At 45.1% G+C, this 19005-nt stretch overlaps 1 protein-coding gene across 2 annotated transcripts in view; it reads left to right on the top strand.

The window, feature by feature from the left end:
• The window catches only part of ADAMTSL1 (ADAMTS like 1), a 505954-nt gene that overhangs the window by 442127 nt on the left and 44822 nt on the right, over positions 1 to 19005 (top strand). For both annotated transcript variants that reach the window (XM_081176059.1, XM_081176060.1), the window contains 3 exons: positions 1852 to 2995; positions 12025 to 12152; positions 16951 to 17079. In XM_081176059.1, the coding sequence (XP_081032185.1) occupies positions 1852 to 2995; positions 12025 to 12152; positions 16951 to 17079 (1401 nt within the window). The remainder of the gene's footprint in view (positions 1 to 1851; positions 2996 to 12024; positions 12153 to 16950; positions 17080 to 19005) is intronic.

The following is a 19005-nucleotide window of genomic DNA, read 5'->3' as shown; positions in this document are numbered from 1 at the left end:
TGGTCTACCCTGGGAGTCTGCAAATATAGACATGGGTGAATTATGGACAAAAAAAAAGAGAGAGACCTTACTGTGGCTATTGCTGGACTATAGCTCTCACCATCCCTGACATTTGGTTGAAACCCTGTCTCGGGGTTTGATTCAGCGAGAAAAGGCCCCCTAATCACTTTGGGGCAAATGGAGTCCATGTTTTCAAAATGATAAAAGTTTCATAACATTGCAGTTGCATTCAATTCCCAGGGCTTGTTTATTTTCTGTGAAGAAGATATAGAAGGGTGGGGGTCCCTTTCCAAACAATAACAATCGAGTTCAGCGTTCCAGGGGTTTATGGGTGATGTTTAACAGCGTCCCTCATTGGCAGAACTGTTCAACCCATCCCTTGTACCCTCATCCCTTGCCCCCCTCAAAAAAATATGGGAGGAGGGAATCAGGAAATGGTGGGTGTCATCCTGTGTGTTTAGTATAATGTCATTTAAGATTAGTACGCTACTCATGTATCATAACTTTTGCCTGAAAAATGGAAAAGTACAGTGAGAAGGAAAGAATTGGGGGCCTTGTTTGTATAAGTTTGCAACAGCTGTGATTTATACATGGATGGGCCATTCATAAATGCTACATTGGGATTTGATTTCTAAGTGCAAAATGTAACATTATTTTCAAAATCCATGACCCAGTCCTCATATTCTTTTCAGTTGTCTGGCACAGAGATCTGAACTGCAGGGACCCACATAACTAATGAAGTCTAATATTATCCACCGTGGGGTTTTCAACCCGCTCAAACTAGATTTGTTCTGCTTCACATTACGCCCTCGAGACTCCACTGCATTTATTCCTCCTTGCTGCTCTCAGCTGTGGGGCCTCACAGGGCTGAAACGATGAACATTTAACAAGGGGAGTTCCCCTTTTTCTTTCGCACCTTCCTTGTATTCATTAGATGGGCTCCTTCACGGAAAGATCTTCAGCAACGGGATGTGCATTGCTGTTTTCTGATTTGGGGGAGGGGCTGCTGCTGCTACCCACCTATTTGCTGTAAATCATAATAGCTAAAATAACAGCCAGTGCCAAAAAGAAGCTGTTTATTTTGTTTGATGAGGTGCAAACGACATTTCTGGACAACACTGAGGTGCTACTGAAAATGATATCTCGTGCTGATTTTCCTTCCTCTCTCCTAGATTAGAGTGTAGTGCCCCATGCAGGAATCCCCAAACCTGGCTCTCCAGCTGTTTTGGGACTACAGCTCCCATCATTCCCAGCTAACAGGACTGGTGGTCAGGGATGATGGGAATTATAGTCCCAAAACAGCTGGCGGGCCAAGTTTGGGGATGCCTGATATAGTGTATTACCCCATGATATGTCATTTGAGCTACTGTAGCTCTGTCCCAGCTCCTGCCAACCTAGCAGTTCGAAAGCACACCAGTGCAAGTTGATAAGTAGGTACCACTTCAACTGGAAGGTAAATGGCATTTCTGTGCACTGCTCTGGTTTCACCAGAAGTGGCTTAGTCATGCTGGCCACATGACCTGAAAAGCTATCTGTGGACAAACTCTGGCTCCTTTGGCCTGAAAGTTAGATGAGCACCGCAACCCCATAGTCGCCTTTGACTGGACTTAACAGTCCTTTACCTTTATCATGTCATGCTCTTTTTGGCCCTCCCTGCCTCCTGCCACAGCAGCAGCCGATGTTGTGGAAGTAGAACAGGAAGTGCGCAATCTGATCACAGCATATCACAGATGAACTGGAACAAAATGGGAGAGAGGGAATAACCCAATTCTAGTTTCCACCCGAACTTGCTAGGCTGAGAATGGAGAGATGATGTGGTTCCATTTCCAAACATTATTAATTACATTTCAGGACACCAGAGGCCGTCTCACAAGCAAACCCCTCTGATCATGGCTCAAAAGAAAGTCTTCATCCAAACAAGGAAACAGAGAAAGCTGCACTTCGTTGTTGGCGGGTACGCCTACCTTCTCCCCAAAACCTCCGTCATCCTCAGGTGCCCCGTGAGAAGGTTCCGGAAGCCAATGATCACATGGGAGAAAGATGGCAAGCGGCTCATCAGCTCGGCTCACGTGACTATTGCTCCGTATGGATATATGAAAATTCATCGGTTGAAGCCCTCCGATACGGGGACTTACACCTGCACAGCAGGGCTGGCTCGGGAGCATTTTGTGATTAAGCTCATAGGAGGCCACAAGAAGCGCATGGCCGCCTTGTCACTTGGGATGATGAAAGAAGAAGAAGCCACGAGGAAGGCCAGCTTGAACGAAGCTTTGCACGCCCAGGAGAAGCATCAGAACGGAATCCTCTTCAACGGGAGCAAAACTGAGAAACGGGGGCTTCTTACCGACCCTAGCAGCCGGTACGACGATATTGTCTCCAGGCTTTTGGAGTACAGAGGCTGGCCTCGCGACCACCCAGAGCCATGGGAAGCTCAGGACTCTGCGGAGAGAAACATCTCTTCCGAGGAAGATCAAGGCCAGGAGTACACCCTTCCTTTCACCATGGTCGCCAACCAGGATCGTTTGGACGACATCCTGAGAAACTTGTCTCAACAGCCAGAGGAAGTTCAGGATATCTATAGCAAGCAGCTGGTTGCGCAGTTGGCCCACGAAATTTTCAAAAGCCATTTGGAACATCAGGAGTCCCTTTTCAAAACGCAAGGGAGCAGGGTCAGTTCTGCTTCGGTGGAGGTCCCGTTCAGCAAGTATTTTTCCGAGTTCACCAGCTCCTTGAGAACGTCTTCGGCTGAAGCCCACTTGTCCTCATCACCAGAGCTGACAAATGGCTCGTGGGGGCCTCAGAGAAAGCCTGCCATTCTCAAGAAGATATCTGCAGCCCAACAGCTCTCCGCCTCCGAAGTGGTCACCCATCTCGGACATACTGTCGTTTTAGCTAGCGGGACGCTAAGTGTGCTTCTTCACTGCGAGGCGGTTGGGAACCCAAAGCCCACCATTAGCTGGGCAAAGAATGGAGAGGTTGTGCAGTTCAGCAAAAGGTAACAAATTCTGTTGATTTTACCTTCCCAAGGATTAAGCTATGCACTTTTCTGTTTTAGTATTTATCCTTTGATTTTCACACTTCCTGTTCTGGGGGCACATTTTGCAAGCATGCACACACAGTGTGGAGTGGTACTGTCCATGTGACAACCACTGATTAAAACCTGTCTTTGTTATTCAGTGCATGGATCAATACCTTCCCCTATGGAGAGATCAGTGGGGAGATTCCCACTGTAGGGCAAGAAAACCTGGGGAGCTAGAAGCCTACCCCCACCCCTTGGGGTAACAGGGTCATTTCTGGGAGGGGTTACATTTCTGCCACCACAATATTTCCTGAGGATCCATGTTCTTTGTTTCATGCCTCCTCTATGATTCCTACAGCACTCATCCCAGAACAGTAAATTCTGCCCTTGCAAAAAAACAAAAACCCACTGCAGCTATCATTCTGCAGCTATAAATTCTAAAATTTGACACACTTCACTCAGATGGAAGTAGCCAGTCCTGCAAATTCTGGCAGAAAATGAAAAAAGTTATAGACTGTTAATATGAATTTAACTTTAAAGATTCCCTGCATGAAATACCTACTACTTAGCAGGTTTAATATATTCTGGAGGGACTCTTGTGACTGTAAATTCCATCCACTTTGGCCAAAAGCAGGGGAAATTACAGCCTTTTTAAAAATAGATTTCCGAGTACAGTAAATGGGGAACACAGAACTTTGTTTAATAAAGAGCAACTCAGAACCCAATTTTTTTAAAAAAGCACCCTGACGCCACCTCCCTTCTTTCTGATAGCCTGCCTCTGGCTGATTTTTATTTTTTATTTAAAAATGTAGTTTGAAACATAATTAGCATAGAAACTTTTTAGCAAGATTTTTAGCAAGATTGATGATGCACAGCGAAAAGGAATTGTTTAATTGTTCGAAGGGCTTAGGGGGTTGTCAAGAACACGGGGGGGGGGAGCTTTCAATCAAGACATATTCCGTCTCCTATGTTGGCAGGGAGAGAATTGCTGCACCAAGAACGCTACTTCTTCATTTCCGAACTCTTCATGGGCAATAAAACCTGTAGCCTGAACTGTCAAACACCCATCTGTAATAAATTCCTCCGAGTTCTCTGAATGATCAGCATATAGTGATGATTATTTACACACCCAAGTGAAAAATAATACCATTTTAGGCTTGGGTTAAATTGGCTCCGGTGAAGTGAGCAGTCATTATTAACAGCAGCTACAGCTATATATGGGAAAGTTTCACATGTGGTAAAAGATACGGCCCCATCATTTACAATTGCTAAAGTTTCTTCCAGGCCAAGTCCAACCCCCTGTCCGCTATATAACACAGGCACAACAGAGTAGCACATCTTATGCATTAGCTTTGACTTGTGGCATCCTTGCCAAAAAGTTTGCTTTCCATTGTTTTAAGGGGGCTTGAGTTGTTGGGAGATAACCCAGTGCAAGGCAGCTTCTAATTTGTGCAGAAAACGGGGGATGTTTTTATTTTTTAAGCAAAACTCCTTTCTGTGTCGTTTTCTTACGGCTGGCGATATTTGATCATGTATCTGGGGCCTTGTATCCTCGCTTTGCGTTCAGCTGTGTGTTAATTTGTGGCGCTACGCATGCACAGGGTTGGGTGGCCATACGAGAGAGCAGCTTAAGACCTGCTAGTGTGCTCAGAGGCATCTGCAATAGTTGACGTATTTACAAGGCAGCCATCCAAGAATCTGCTGCCAGTACATGTTTCCTCTATGCGTAAGTTATGGGCCCGAGGTTAAATATCCGAGTCCGGTCACCGGGGTCAGCCTAGGAAATGAGAAGGCACACAAGAGTCAACTCTCAGAGCTAAAATTAATTTTAAATGGCTGTTTCTGTCGAGGATCTAGCAAGTTTGTGATTTATCCAAGGTGCAGTTCATCGCTTGCGGTTTAGATACAGAATTAGCTTGCTTGCTGCTCTCCCTTTTCTGTGGCTAGAAGCTCTCCAAGTGCAACGATTTCTGCAATTTGCTAGCATTTGCAGCATTGTTGCTTTTTAAAACAGCATTTTCCTTCATTATTATTGTTGTTATTTCCCTGGCAGATGATACATTTGATTTTTACCACTAAAAGCAAAACGTGTGTGACTCTCCCACCCTCAATATAAGAACAGGAATGTATTTGTTATGAAAAGCACATGCAGTCTTAATCAAGAATAGGCCTATGGTATATATATTTGATTGGACATTGTCCTGTAAAAATATCTTTCTGGCCTGTAGAGAGTTGTATGCACAGATTTGCATAGCCAGTGGTTACATCCTTTTGGGAAAGTGCCCATAAAGTGATTAATAATAATAATAATACACACATTATGTTTGAACTTACTGTGGTGTGGTGTATAGGTATTTGTGTGTGTGTCATGCTTTTAAAAATAAATTGATATTCATTAAGTCCACACAAGGATTAAGCTTGATATCAAGCAAGAGAAAATTGTATCTTGATCCCACGCTCAAGTAAATGTGCTTGAGCAGTATATGTGCACCAGTATAGTGCTTTGTTGTTAGGGAGCAAATAGTTGGTTCCAGGTTTTGGCAACTTCTTGGGTGAGGTGCTCTCAATAGAGTGGAATGAGTCCTGTGAGGAGACACGTGCAACGCAGGGGGTTGGACCTGGTGACCTTGAGGTCCCGTCTAACTCTACAATTCTATGATTTTGAATTTAGATAAATAATGTATTTTCCCTCTTGGTATCATCCATAGTAAGGGATGCGGGTGGCACTGTGGGTTAAACTACAGAGCCTAGGACTTGCCGATCAGAAGGTCGGCGGTTCGAATTCCTGTGACGGGGTGAGCTCCCATTGCTCGGTCCCTGCTCCTGCCAACCTAGCAGTTCAAAAGCACATCAAAGTGCAAGTAGATAAATAGGTACCACTCTGGCGGGAAGGTAAACAGCGTTTCCGTGCCCTGCTTTGGTTCGCCAGAAGCAGCTTAGTTATGCTGGCCACATGACCCAGAAGCTGTACACCGGCTCCCTTGGCCAATAAAGCGAGATGAGCGCCGCAACCCCAGAGTCGGCCAGGGCTGGACCTAATGGTCAGGGGTCCCTTTACCTTTACTTATCATCCATAGTACCATTTCATACATTTCTTTTTCTTTTTGTAGAGGGTTACCACAAAGAGTACAGTCAAGTTGGAAGTTGCATTTGTCCCATTGGAGTAGCGCATTTTTAGATGTATGCCTAAAGCATCTCAGATGTACACCTCAAAATGCAACGTGTGAAGCAGTCCTAACTATTTGAGTACTCCTTTTCAAGACCTTGTTCATGACCGTGCTGTGCTATTCAGATGAGCATGCTGAACCAGCCAACGCTTACCTGTGTACTAAAAGGGTATTTTGTGCACACAGGTGTGAGCTTTGCAGAGGCTGGTTTCTAAATAGACGTGTAGCGATTACATGCCATCTTGAAGGCTACCCTTTCTGGAGGAAGGAATGACCCTCTTCTTTATGGTCTGCTTAAGAAGACCCCGGGCCTCTTTCGATGAAGTCGAAAGCCTTCCTAAATATGTAAGGCAAGGTCCTTTTTGCCTCCTACATGTTGCAGAGCAGTAGGAAGGTCAACATAGCTTTTGGTGGGACAGAACCTTGTCTGCGTACACACTATACATTTGAAGCATATTTTTACTCCTCAGAGAATTCTGGCCACTGTAGTTTATTAAGGGTGGCTGGGAATTGTTACTCTATGAGGGTGCCGAGAATTCTTTGAGGAGTAAAATGTGCTTCAAATGTGTTTTAAAGGTAGAGTCTGTGCGCTGCCCTTCCCTAGTTTGCTTCCCCCTCCCCCCCCCAAAAAAAACGTATTTGATGGGTGGCCTTAATCTGGTTTGTTTTAGAGTGTTGCCACCCATGGAGCTGTGGGTGAGATCAAATATCCTTAACTTTGTGGTTCATGAGGCAGTAGTTTTCATTCAAGGGGAAAACAAAAAAAAAAATCTCATCAGCGCATGGTAAGCAACTAGACTTTGATTGCACTCGGATGGGCTTTCTCATTCCAGCTTTCGCATCCTCTTTTGCCTCGGTTACTCCCCCAATTTCTTTTTCTGTCACCATCCTGGCAAAACGATTTATGTAAAACAGCTGCTGCAATTTTCTTCTGAGAAAAGCAACCTTGCCTATAGTTCCCCCGCCCCATTAATTCAACTTAAGAACGGGTTGAGGAAGTTTCTAGTATTAGCTTTTTTGGAGAGAGAGAGAGAGAGAGAGAGAGAGGGGGGGGGGGGAGGTGTTAGGGCCACCTATAGATTTTCAGAGGCCCAAGCTTGGAAACCCTTTGGCCCAAGTCTAGCATACCTGTGTATATTTATGTGTGATTATGAATGATACAGAGGCACCATTGATAACACAAAGTCTGTGGCATATTATCTCCTAAATCTCCATGCCACAGCGACTCCTATGAGTGATATAGACTCTATACTTGGCTCCTACCCTCTGCTCCACAAGCATGATCTCATACAGCCCTAAGTTCTTGCATATCCTCCAACACTTTCCCAATTAAAACAAGGACGACGACAATTTCATTACAGTCATACCTTGGTTTTCGAACAGCTTAGTTCATGAACAACTCAGAACTTGAATGTTGCAAACCCGGAAGTAGGTGTTCCAGTTTGAGAACTTTGTGAACGTCCAGCACAGCTTCCGATTGGCTGCAGGACTCTCCTGCAGCCAATCGGGAGCCACGCCTTGGTTTCCAAACGTTTCAGAAGTCGAACGGACTTCCAGAATGCATTCTGTTCAAAAACCAAAGTACGACTGTGCTGTACTTATATCCTGCACATCTGACTGGGTTTCCCTAGCCACTCTGGGCAGTTTCCAACCTGTATAAAAACATAATAAAACATTAAACATTTAAAAAGTTTCCCTATGCCTTCAGATGTCTTCTAAAGGTTGTGGAGTTACTTATCTCCTTGGCTGGGGGGGGGGGGGCAACTCCATATCCTGCAACATTTTTCCAATCAAATTAGGGATGTCCTAAGGAAAGTGGGACATTGCAGGAGCAAATCAGATCCTGGATGCATGGGCGCAGCCGTAGGGGGCAAGGGGGCATCTGGGGGCCCCCAATCAAGTAAATAAACAAAAATACATTAACTAAATGACCAATTGCACCTCGGATAACTTGGTACTTCCCCCTCAATAACATAAAGCCTGTCCCCCTCCTAAAATAAATCCTGGCTATGCCTCCCCAGCTTCTGTAAATTTGGGATTTAAAAAAGTAAAGGTAAAGGGACCCCTGACCGTTAAGTCTAGTCACGGACGACTCTGGGGTTGTGGCTCTCATCTCGCTTTACTGGCCAAGGAAGCAGGCATTTGTCCACAGACAGTTTTTCTAGGTCATGTGGCCAGCAGGACTAAGCCGCTTCTGGCGAACCAGAGCAGCACACGGAAACGCCGTTTACCTTCCCGCCGGAGCGGTACCTATTTATCTACTTGCACTGGCATGCTTTCAAACTGCTAGGTGGGCAGGAGCAGGGACTGAGCAACGAGAGCTCACCCCATCGCGGGGATTTGAACCGCCAGCCTTCCAATTGGCAAGCCCTAGGCTCTGTGGGATTAACTCTGGAAAATAGGGACACTTGGAGGGTCTGTTTCTGAGTGCACCCCCACCTATTTTTTATGCATTTGCCTCTCTCAAAGGGATCCCCCTGATCTCTGTAGTCTTGGGATTGGGGTGCTTTTGCTTTGTATATATAACTGTTGTAGAAGCTTCCCCTGTTTTGCAAATGCCAGATATTCCCTCAAGTTAAAACAGGAGACTATTGCTAGAGAAGCCTGGAACAGAGGATCATTTCTAAAGATGATGGATATGTAATACGCTACAAATGTTTTTAATACATAATAATGATTTTGTCCAGTTAGTGGGATGTGGGGATTTTTCCCAGCTGCTTGGGAAGAAGCCTGGGGCCCTCTTCTGAAGTTACATTTTCCTACTTTCCCTTTGGAACAGTATTAACAGACGTGGCCAGGAAAAGTCCCAAAATGTTTGGAGGTCCAGTCTTTACACTACTGGAACAGTTCGGTGAAAGACTTGCACTAAATATGCAAAGGGGCTGTGTATGAGTTGAGTCACAGGCTCCTTCCCATCTCCCAGTTTGCAAATATCTGCATCACTGTTATTATTACCATCCTTTTCCTGGCTGCTTCCTTTTATGCCATTCCGAAACGCAAGTAGGCAAGATTAACGTTGGAATTGGCCCATGGGATGTGAAAGATGAGAGATCGCTGCTACTAGCTTCCTTGTGTGGTCTTGGAAAAGTCAACTAGACTCCCTGGATCTTAGTTGTCTGCTTGTCACTTGCAAAGTATGGTTTATCCCAGTGATCTCTCGAGTTTGAATAAACTGTATTGCTGTTGTTTACACAGGCTTGCAATTACGCAGGATCACATAGGTGCCAGGCACAGAATTCAGATAGTCAGCAAATCAGATAATGAAGAATTCAGGGCTAAACTAGAAATGGCATGCCTTTTTCTCCCAGTGTGTGGTGTTGCTGTTTTAAATGAAAAGCAGCCTAAGACATTCTTCAGGCAAAAGGAAGGAACAGGAAGAGGCTTCTTAACCCTTTTCCTCCCTGCCATCTGTCAACTCACAATCTCACTCCCTTCCAGTTTCTTTCCAGTTTGTGAATGTTTCCAGGGACAGTGCTTTTACCCTTCTTCATTCCTGGTGCTAAGCGGATATATCCTCAGGAATCACAAAACATTTTTCCATAGAAAAGAAGGCATCACACACACATCCCAGAAACCTGCTACCAATGTGTCCTCAACTGCACACAATAAAGTTTTACAAGCTGGGGGGTCCTCAGAAATTTATCAGGTTCATCTATGAGAAAGTGTTAAATGGTAGAAAATCTTCCCTGAAAGAGTTTGTTTGGCATAATCATGTGCAGTGTGAAGCTGCCTTCTAATGCTGTCCACATGCTAGGGGCACAAAATCTCAGTTCATACAGAGTTAACAGTGAGGAACAGTAGGACTTGCCTCCTGTTTTACGTGAGCTGAGTTTGCACTTTAGTACATGCCCCAGAATTCTCTACAGCACACAGCAGTTCTTGGCAAGTACGCAGAATTCTGCTGATAGACAAGAAAGCAACGTAGAAAGATTTCCCTGGAAGCAGAAAGCATGAAATCCAGTAATCTGATTGATAATTTTGCAGCAGCAAAAAAGAATCAGAATTAAAATTCAAATGTGCAGTTGTGACAGACCAAGAGCAACAGGTATATTGTGCCATGAACTTTGGTGGAGAAAAATCTACTTCATCAGATGAAAGAAGGGAGGTTCTGGCTAGCTTCGAGCGCCTTTCTTTAGTGTCAACCAGATTTCAGATTTAATTCCTTTACCCAGAGGTCACCAGAGTGGCTCCAGGGATGCGGGTGGTGCTGTGCTCTAAACCACTGAGCCTCTTGGGCTTGCCGATTGGTAGGTTGGCAGTTCAAATCCCCACGACGGGGTGAGCTCCCGTTGCTCTGTCCCAGATCCTGCCAACCTAGCAGTTTGAAAGCACACCAGTGCAAGTAGATAAATAGGTACCGCCGCGGCGGGAAGGTAAATGGCATTTCCATGCGCTCTGGTTTCCGTCACGGTGTTCTGTTGCACCAGAAGCGGTTTAGTCATGTTGCCCACATGACCCAGAAAGCTGTCTGTGGACAAAAGCCGGCTCCCTCAGCCTGAAAGCAAGATGAGCGCCGCAACCACAGAGTCGCCTTTGACTGGACTTAACTGCCCATGGGTCCTTTACCTTTTACCTTAAAGTGGCACCTTTAGGCACACCTGCAGCACCTGCAGAGGCCTGCCCTGATGCCTGTAGGGTCTCATCCCTACCCTTCTCCTACTGATATTAGGTTTGGGAGAAGCCTGATTCTGCAGCCAAAAGAATAGGATGGTGTGTGTGTGTGTGTGTGTGTGTGTGTGTGTGTGTGTGTGTGATGCCCACAACAGTTTTTCTGGTTTGTAAATATGCTCATGGGCTCAGAAAAGTTGGCAGCCCCTGCCTCATACAATATTAAGAGGCTCGAAGTTGAAGCAGCCAGTGGGGCTGCCATCTCAGAACAACCAACAGTGGCAGCAAATGTTGGAGTCCTACTCTGGGAGCAATTTTTCAAAAGAATGTATAGGTATTCGAAGTAGCATTGTCTATGAAAAACAAGAGGTTGTTAATGGGCTGTTTCCAGTAGTTCCCACAGGAGAGATCGTGATGCTACTTGCACTGGAGTCAGTGGAATTTGTTCCTTAAAAATTGGCAGTCCCTTAGTCTTCAACATTCACATGATAATGACATTTGAAAGAGGATTTCCCTAATCCAATATTTCGCTCCCCCTTGCATCAAATTTAGTCACATAGTTGGAGAAGCCTTGGAATATATGAACATCCCAGACTGGGAAGGGAGGAAACTTAGCTAAGGCAACCTCAGATATTTGGAGGCCCGGCAACAAATATATGCATGTTTTCTGGGGAAAGGTGAAATGGAAGAATGTTGTGGAGCTTTGAGGTGACCGTATTGACCAAAATGATGGTTAGGCAGAGGACCGGCACAGGTGGAGGTAGTCACCAGGTCCTGGGGCTTGGGGACCATTGCCTGCCTTGGGACATGGTCACAGGGTTGTGAAAACTATGCCTTTGCACAGGAGTACTAGAGATTGCAATTAACGGGTGCTGTGAAGCTGCGGTGGGGAGGCTGCAAGGCACTGAGACATGCAGTAGGGCTTGAACAAGTCAACGCCGTTCACCTCTGCTTTGGAAGCCAATGCACACAGCAGTGTGTCATATCGAGGTAGAACCTGAAAAGTTAATGTGTGCATAGTTTAAAAAACAGAAGGCTACAGATGCCTTATGCGGTTTGTTATTGCTGGATTTAAAAACTTGTTATTTAATTAAACAGAATCTACAAAACTGGAATGTATGAGGCCTTGTAACTTGTCATTCTGCATATATATTTATTTAAATAGCTAGTGCTGAGTAATAGCATACTTGGCAAGGGATCTTAGACTTACATATTGGTCTGTCGCTGCAGGATACTTCTTCAGCCAGATGACTCCTTGCAAATTCTGGAGCCTGTCGAAGAAGACGTCGGATTCTATACCTGCAATGCAACTAATGCGTTGGGATCTGACTCTGTTTCCATTGCCGTCACGTTAGCAGGTAATATGTTCCTAGCAGTCATCACAGAAATACTTCCTTTTTCCTCTTCTGTTTTTGAAAAGTTAAGCCCAAATGTGGAGCAGGCCAGGCTCCGAGGTGCAAAGCCCTTGCAGATATTGTAAAGTTTCTACTCAGATCAACAGCAGTTGAAATAGTTTAGCAATGCTTTTTCACCCAGCAAAAAATTACACCTCCAGTGAAAATTCAGTATTCCTTTGCAATCCAGAGAAGAATTAATAAACAAAGCCAAAAATAGATAAATGGCTAAACCTGAGTCGTTGTAGGACGATTGCTAAAACGAGTAAGCAGATAATACAATAGCTTTTCTTTCTGACAGGGTTATTATCTATCACTCATGTGCATTCGGTGACATTAAAGCCTCAGTAAATTGTGTGTCGAGGTCCCCAAGCCACCCCAATAAATCACAATTCACACAGAATTTTTGTTTAAGGTTTTTGGCATAATTTTGGCCACAACTTTATTAAAACACAAAAATTGTGAGTGGTTTCTTAGGCATTGGTTGTGGCTATCTGACCCCGCACGGGGACAGACTGACATTCGCACGCCCGTGAAAGTCAGAAAGGGAAAACATTTTAGGGAGAAAGATGGAGCTGGGTACCATGACCCCATGACAGGCATAGCAAGGTCAATACGAACAACCCTAAATATAGGGAGGGTGGGCGGGTGATCAGATGCGCACAGCGAAAAGAGGAAGCTCAATGCTGCGCAGGGAATATACAGTATACTTTTTGGCTGTCAATCACAAAATGGCAACATCAAATTCCTCCCAACGACAAGAGGAGCCCAATCGCAATGGTGGCCAGCTATCTGTACCCGCCCAGCAAAAGTGGGGTGTCTTGTTAGACCCCACCGCAACACATGCTCTCCATGAAGGAGGACTTGTGATGTACCACAAGGTTTCAGGTGTGTGGGTATCTTTTTAAAAAGGTCACCTTCCCTCTGATATACAGCATGATGCTTATCTTGTTTGGATGTAATGCTAAACCATAGTTCACATTCCATGCAGCAAACCTGCTCCCGACGCCTCCCCAGCTGCAAGGAGGGGATCAGAAGCAACTGCTTCGATGTAAACTAACAGCAGTTTATTGTTTTCTTTGATGGAAACTGTGGTTAGGGCTATAGAGAGAGACTTGGAGGGCTGCCTTTGGCCCTCGGTCTGAGGTTTCCCAACCCAGGTTTTGTGTTATGTCCAAATGCATCCCCTCCTTCCTTCCTTCCTTCCTTCCTTCCTTCCTTCCTTCCTTCCTTCCTTCCTCTCTCTCTCTCTCTCTCTCTGCGTGCTTCGTGCCTACTTTTGGAATATTTCCATTGAAAATCAGTACAGTTATGTCTCCTTGAAAAACTAATGCAATTAGGAGAATGTAGACTCTTTTAAAAAAACTTCACTGTAATATAAAACACTGGAATAATTCATCTGTTATGGAACTCTCCTATCAACAATGGAATGGTATCAAAAATGGATTTAACATGGGAGTTTTCAGGCTTAGCATTTTGCGGCGGGACATAACAATCCATTCTGCAGAGAGCCTTTGCAGCCAGTTATGCTCCTGATGGGCAAGTTTCAAAGGCTATAAGTATAGAATACAGTTTTGGAAGAAAGCCTCTTCATTCAAGTCACAGTTTTCATCCAACGGAGGCTAATCAATCACTGTCTCCCGAAAAAGCCGGGAGAGGGGAATACATGAAACAGATAGATATGCCTTTGGGTTTTCAGCAACCAGCAATCATTTTTCTAATAAAATGCTCCATGTCTTGATTTCATTTTCTCATGCAAACAAATTAGCAAATGCAAGGCCCTCTGGGTCATATTTTCAAGAGACAACACCTACTTGAAGGAAGGTTCTGAATAGCCTCATCCGTCAAGCTGGAGTTGAAAGTGCCCAGTCACTCAGCTGCTGGAAATCTGGACACCAAGTTTGAGATAATGAAAATGCAATTAACCAAAAGAAGAAGGAGGAAAAATAAACCACACACATTTTCTTTCAAAAGTGGAGCCCAGAACTTTTCTGCAGAGGAAGTGGGTAAGCTTTGTGCAGTCTAAATGAAACACTCAGCCTCTTTGATTAATTTAGCACATGAGGGCCCAGAGAGAAAATGTGGTTCCATTTTTGGAGTAGTTTGCTACTTTTTATGGGCTGAGCAGCTGACAGACATTTAATCTAACGAAGAGATCGTGAAAGAAGAAGAAGAAGAAACCACCAGGAAAAATTAAAAGGCCAATTGCCATTTGAGGTCTCTCTTTCCTCCTCCTTGATTTAGGAGCGCCCTGTAAAACATCAGAACTTAGTGAACTTTCCATGACTGAATGGAACATGTTTGTGCTTGGATATGCTGCTCTACATTGATGTCTCAGGGACACTAGAGTCCTGCTCCTGTACAAAAAGTGTTACTGAAAGTGAATCTGCATAGCATCGGGGCTTCATGGCATCCTCTCAAAATACGTGGATTAGCTTGCTGCCTATTCCACATGAGTCCGTTTCAGCTGACAGGGCAGTTTATGGATTTTAATTCGCGGCAGCAGGATCTGCGGAGAGGCAGGAGGACAGGAACAAAACCAGATTTCAACCATTTTGGTTGCCGCCGCCAACTAAAGCACCCATAATTCTTCCTCCTTCTCCTCCCTCTTCCACCCATCCTTTCTTAGCCAGCTTTCCTCCTCTTAGTACCACTGTTGATTTATAGCTGGATTAATTCATAGGCCTTGTAGGCTCCTGTTTTGGGCCCAAGCCCATGGAATCACACGACGGCATCCATTCTGTCTTCTGCTGGCCCATGAACAATCCCACTTCTGGGAGATAAGCATGCAGCCGGCCAGCACTGAGAAGCTCTCTCACAAACATTAATGCCTTCGGAAGTGGGCTGGCCCCAATACAAGAAGATAACGTAAGCTAGATGGAGTCTCACTTGGGCTGGGGCGTTTTGAGCTCTTCCCTCTCTCCCTCCCCAGCAGCATGGAACGTTTTCTGTGGTTCATCTGACTTTGCAGCAGTTAACCCTTCGATGCACAAGTTAATTTCTCCATATACTGGGGCCCTACCCTAGAGACATGCAAATAAAGGCACAAGGAGAATGAAACTTAACTTTATGGAGGAAGCCCTGAATGTATATACAGATACGTGAGACATCAGGATTGTGGCAATAGTCAAGCAAATATCAGCTTCGGTTACATTTTCGTTTATTGTTGCAACTGGCTTTCTATTTGTCTAGTTTGCTCTCCTGTTCAAGAAGATTTTTGACTTAGAGAATAATTTTTGACTAAGATTTTTCATCTTAGAGAATAAAGACTTAGGTAGGATTTGACATGTGAATGAGTAGTTATCATGCTCCAGTTTACACACCACCATATTGTTTTCAATCATATAAGAGCTGCCAAGATTCTCGGGGCATGTTTTACCATGCCAGGGGCTACTGGTCCCATTTTATTCCATTTCATTTCTTTTTGTCTTTTGCTGCCCCCCAAATTATCTCTATGCATCCTCCATTTGTGTATATGCTCCCCTCTCTCCCAATTGTATGCTTCGAATTGTTTCCAAAATAGTGCTGCCTTTGCACACCTGTATCCATGCACATAGCTGTCAGACGGGGAATGTGAGGGAAAGAGATGACATTGAGATGAAGTTATCAAGTACATAAGGTTGTGCATGATCAGGAGCAATTCCTTCCAAAAGAGGAAGGGTCTAGTCTGAGTGGGCTACTTTGTACAAAGCAGGTTAAAAGGTTTTACATGCCAAGACCCCATGACCCCACAGTTCCCTAGGGGAAATGAATAACCACACAGGACAATAGCATTTTGGGTTTTTGGCTTGAATATGGCCACAACTTTATTGGTTACAGTAGAGAATGGTTTGGGATAGGCATTGGGTAAAACCATTGCTATTCCACTCCAGCCCATCTGCTGGGAGTGCGTCTAAGGGTAAACCACAACAGGCTGCAATTTAACAACTCCTGGGAGTGAGCCCAAGCATCGCCACTTGCTGGTTGGGCCTTCTGCCAGGGGAACGCCCTGTCTAAGGGCTGATGGCATTGGCCAATAGCCAGCAGCCAAGCAATCCGGCCTGCCATTTGTCGGATCACTTGTGGGTCCGGGGCCTGGCCGCAACACTGCCCACCAATGAGGGTGACCGGACTTAAGGGAGAGAGAAAATTGAAGAAGAAAGTGACAATTTGTAAGATGAAAGATATAGCAGAACATCTGAAGGCTTGCGACTCTTTAAAAAGGTAAAGGAAAAGGACCCCTGACAGTTAAGTCCAGTCGCAAATGACTCTGGGGTTGCAGAGCTCATCTCGCTTTACTGGTCGAAGGAGCCAACGTTTGTCTGCAGACAGCTTCTGGGTCATGTGGCCAGCAGGACTAAGCCGCTTCTGGCGCAACAGGACACCGTGATGGAAACTAGAGCGCACGGAAACACCGTTTACCTTCCCGCCAGAGCAGTACCTATTTATCTACTTGCACTTTGATGTGCTTTCGAACTGCTAGGTTGGCAGGAGCGGGGACCGAGCAACGGGCGCTCACCCCGTCGCAGGGATTCGAACTGGCAACCTTCCAATCGGCAAGCCCTAGGCTCAGTGGTTTAGGCCACAGCTTTAGCATCATACTAAATTTTGCAGAATGGGGGAAGAAGGAAATGGGAGTCCTAATCGAGGGCTGTCAGTGACAGCCAGGAGACAAAATACAGACTGTGCCAATTCCTTGCGCTATTTTCAGGAAGAGTAGCAGTGCCCATATCTTGCTTCTTCCCTTATCTATTTAATAATCCGTGATCCCTTCTGCTTACAGGGAAGCCATTAATAAAGACATCAAGAGCCACCCTGGTCAACAAGGAGTTGCCTGCTGTCACTGTTGATATTGGGAGCACCGTGAAAACCATCCTGGGTGCAAACGTGACCATCAACTGCCAGGTTGCAGGTGAGAGGTTTCCGCTCTCTGTGTCCTCCCTCTGGCTCCTCTGCTCTGCCCCACCCCTCAATTTCTCCCCTTCCCAGCCCCACTGTTTCTCATATCTGCTTCAGTTATCCCTCCTACTTCCTTCACCTTTCCCACTCTCAGCCCCTCCATCTCCCACCTGCTTTTTAGCCTTTTCCCCTCATCTTATTTTCTTGTCCTTCCAGCTTCATCCGTTTCTCCTATCTGGTCATCTGAGTTTAACAGAACGAGGTGGTCAAGAACTAGGTTATATGTGTGCATTTACCATTCCTCATTCTTCCCCATTCTCCTTCCTTCCATGCAACTTTCTGTTTTGCAGGAGATGTGGGTTGTCGCTTAAAGGCGGGTTTCTCTCTCTTTTAAAAAAGGTTTTGTTTATACTTCTCCAAACTGTGAGATTCCCCCAAACGCACAGGTATGGCCTTGTTGCTCAGTGGCTCTGTTTGGCTGCAAAGCTGTCATCGTGCCGGGACTGAGTTCGGCATTAGAAGGAGTGATGTAGTGCACAGCTGCTGCAATCCAGAGAGCCGTGTGTGCAGTCAAATCCCATGGCTAAGGACGGATGGCAAAGAACCACAAGCACTGTGGTTATGTCGCCAGCAGTCTGAAATTCTTGGCTGCTCTTGCGGTACTTACTCGCTGGAACGCAGCCAGTGCGTGTAGATTAATTGGATAACAAACAACAAGTGTGAACAACATCCATTCCCATTCATGAGTAAAGGAGAATAATTGGCAAGTCAATGAGTGGAAGAAAATAACCAGGATGCTTGATTATCCTCTTGGGCGGCAGGGAAGGGCAGATGGGGCTTAAGTCGTACTCAGTAGCCGCCTCACAGTGCTCAAGCCTAGCTACAACATGATAGGAGAGCCTTTTGGATTACGAAGAAGAAAGAAATCTAAGTGCTGGGCTGGACATGCTGCAGTTCATTACTGTAATCCAGTGTTTCCCAAACTTGGGGTCTCCCGCTGTTTTGGACTACAACTCCCATCATCCCTAGCTGGCAAGACCAGTGGTCAAGATTGTTGGGAATTGTAGTCTGAAAGACAAGTTTGGGAAACACTGCTGTAATCAAATGGACTGGCTGGCCTAGGACAGGTGTGGACTTGAAACAGCCGATAGATTAATAGGAACAGTGTCCAGAATATCACCCGTAAGGAAAGGAACAGCTCAGACCATTAAGAATCATATAGCTGGAAAGGATCATTTAGTCCAGAGTCATGTGGACTCAAGGCCACACGTAGCCATTGGCCTCATTTCATGTGGGTAGCAAATAGGAATTAAAGAAAGCAGAAGTTTACATTCCAACCTATATTTGTCACAATTGGTGCTGTTTCCATTCAACTGCAGTTCAGTGTCTAATAATAATAATAATATTATTTAATAATAATAATTTATTTATACCCCACCTATTTGGATGGGTTTCCCCAGCCACTCTGGGCGGCTCCGAACAGATTAAAAACAGAATAAAACATCAAACATTAAAAACTTCCCTAACCAGGGCTGCCTTCAGATGTCTTCTAAAGGTCAGATAGTTGTTTGTTTCTTTAACATCTAATGGGAGGGTGTTCCACAGGGCGGGCGCCACTACCGAAAAGGCCCTCTGCCTGGTTCCCTGTAACCTCACTTCTCACAGTGAGGGAACCACCAGAAGGCCCTCGTAGCTGGACCTCAGTGTTTGGATTGAACAATGGGGGTGGAGACGCTTCTTCAGGTATACCATGCCATCTGGGGCTTTCAAGGTCAGCACTAACACTTTGAATTGTGCTCGGAAATATACTGGGAGCCAATTTAGGTCTTCCAAGACCGGTGTTATATGGTCTTGCTGTCCTCTGTTTACCTTGTTAAGTAAGTTATTTAATTAATTTGTGTAACTAAATTATAGAGAGAGTGAGGAAAGGAGTACTCTG

Source organism: Podarcis bocagei (assembly GCF_964188305.1).
Source record: "Podarcis bocagei genome assembly, chromosome: 17".
Lineage (NCBI taxonomy): Eukaryota > Metazoa > Chordata > Lepidosauria > Squamata > Lacertidae > Podarcis > Podarcis bocagei.
The sequence above is the reverse complement of the archived record's forward strand: the minus strand, read 5'-3'. Positions and strand labels throughout refer to the sequence as shown.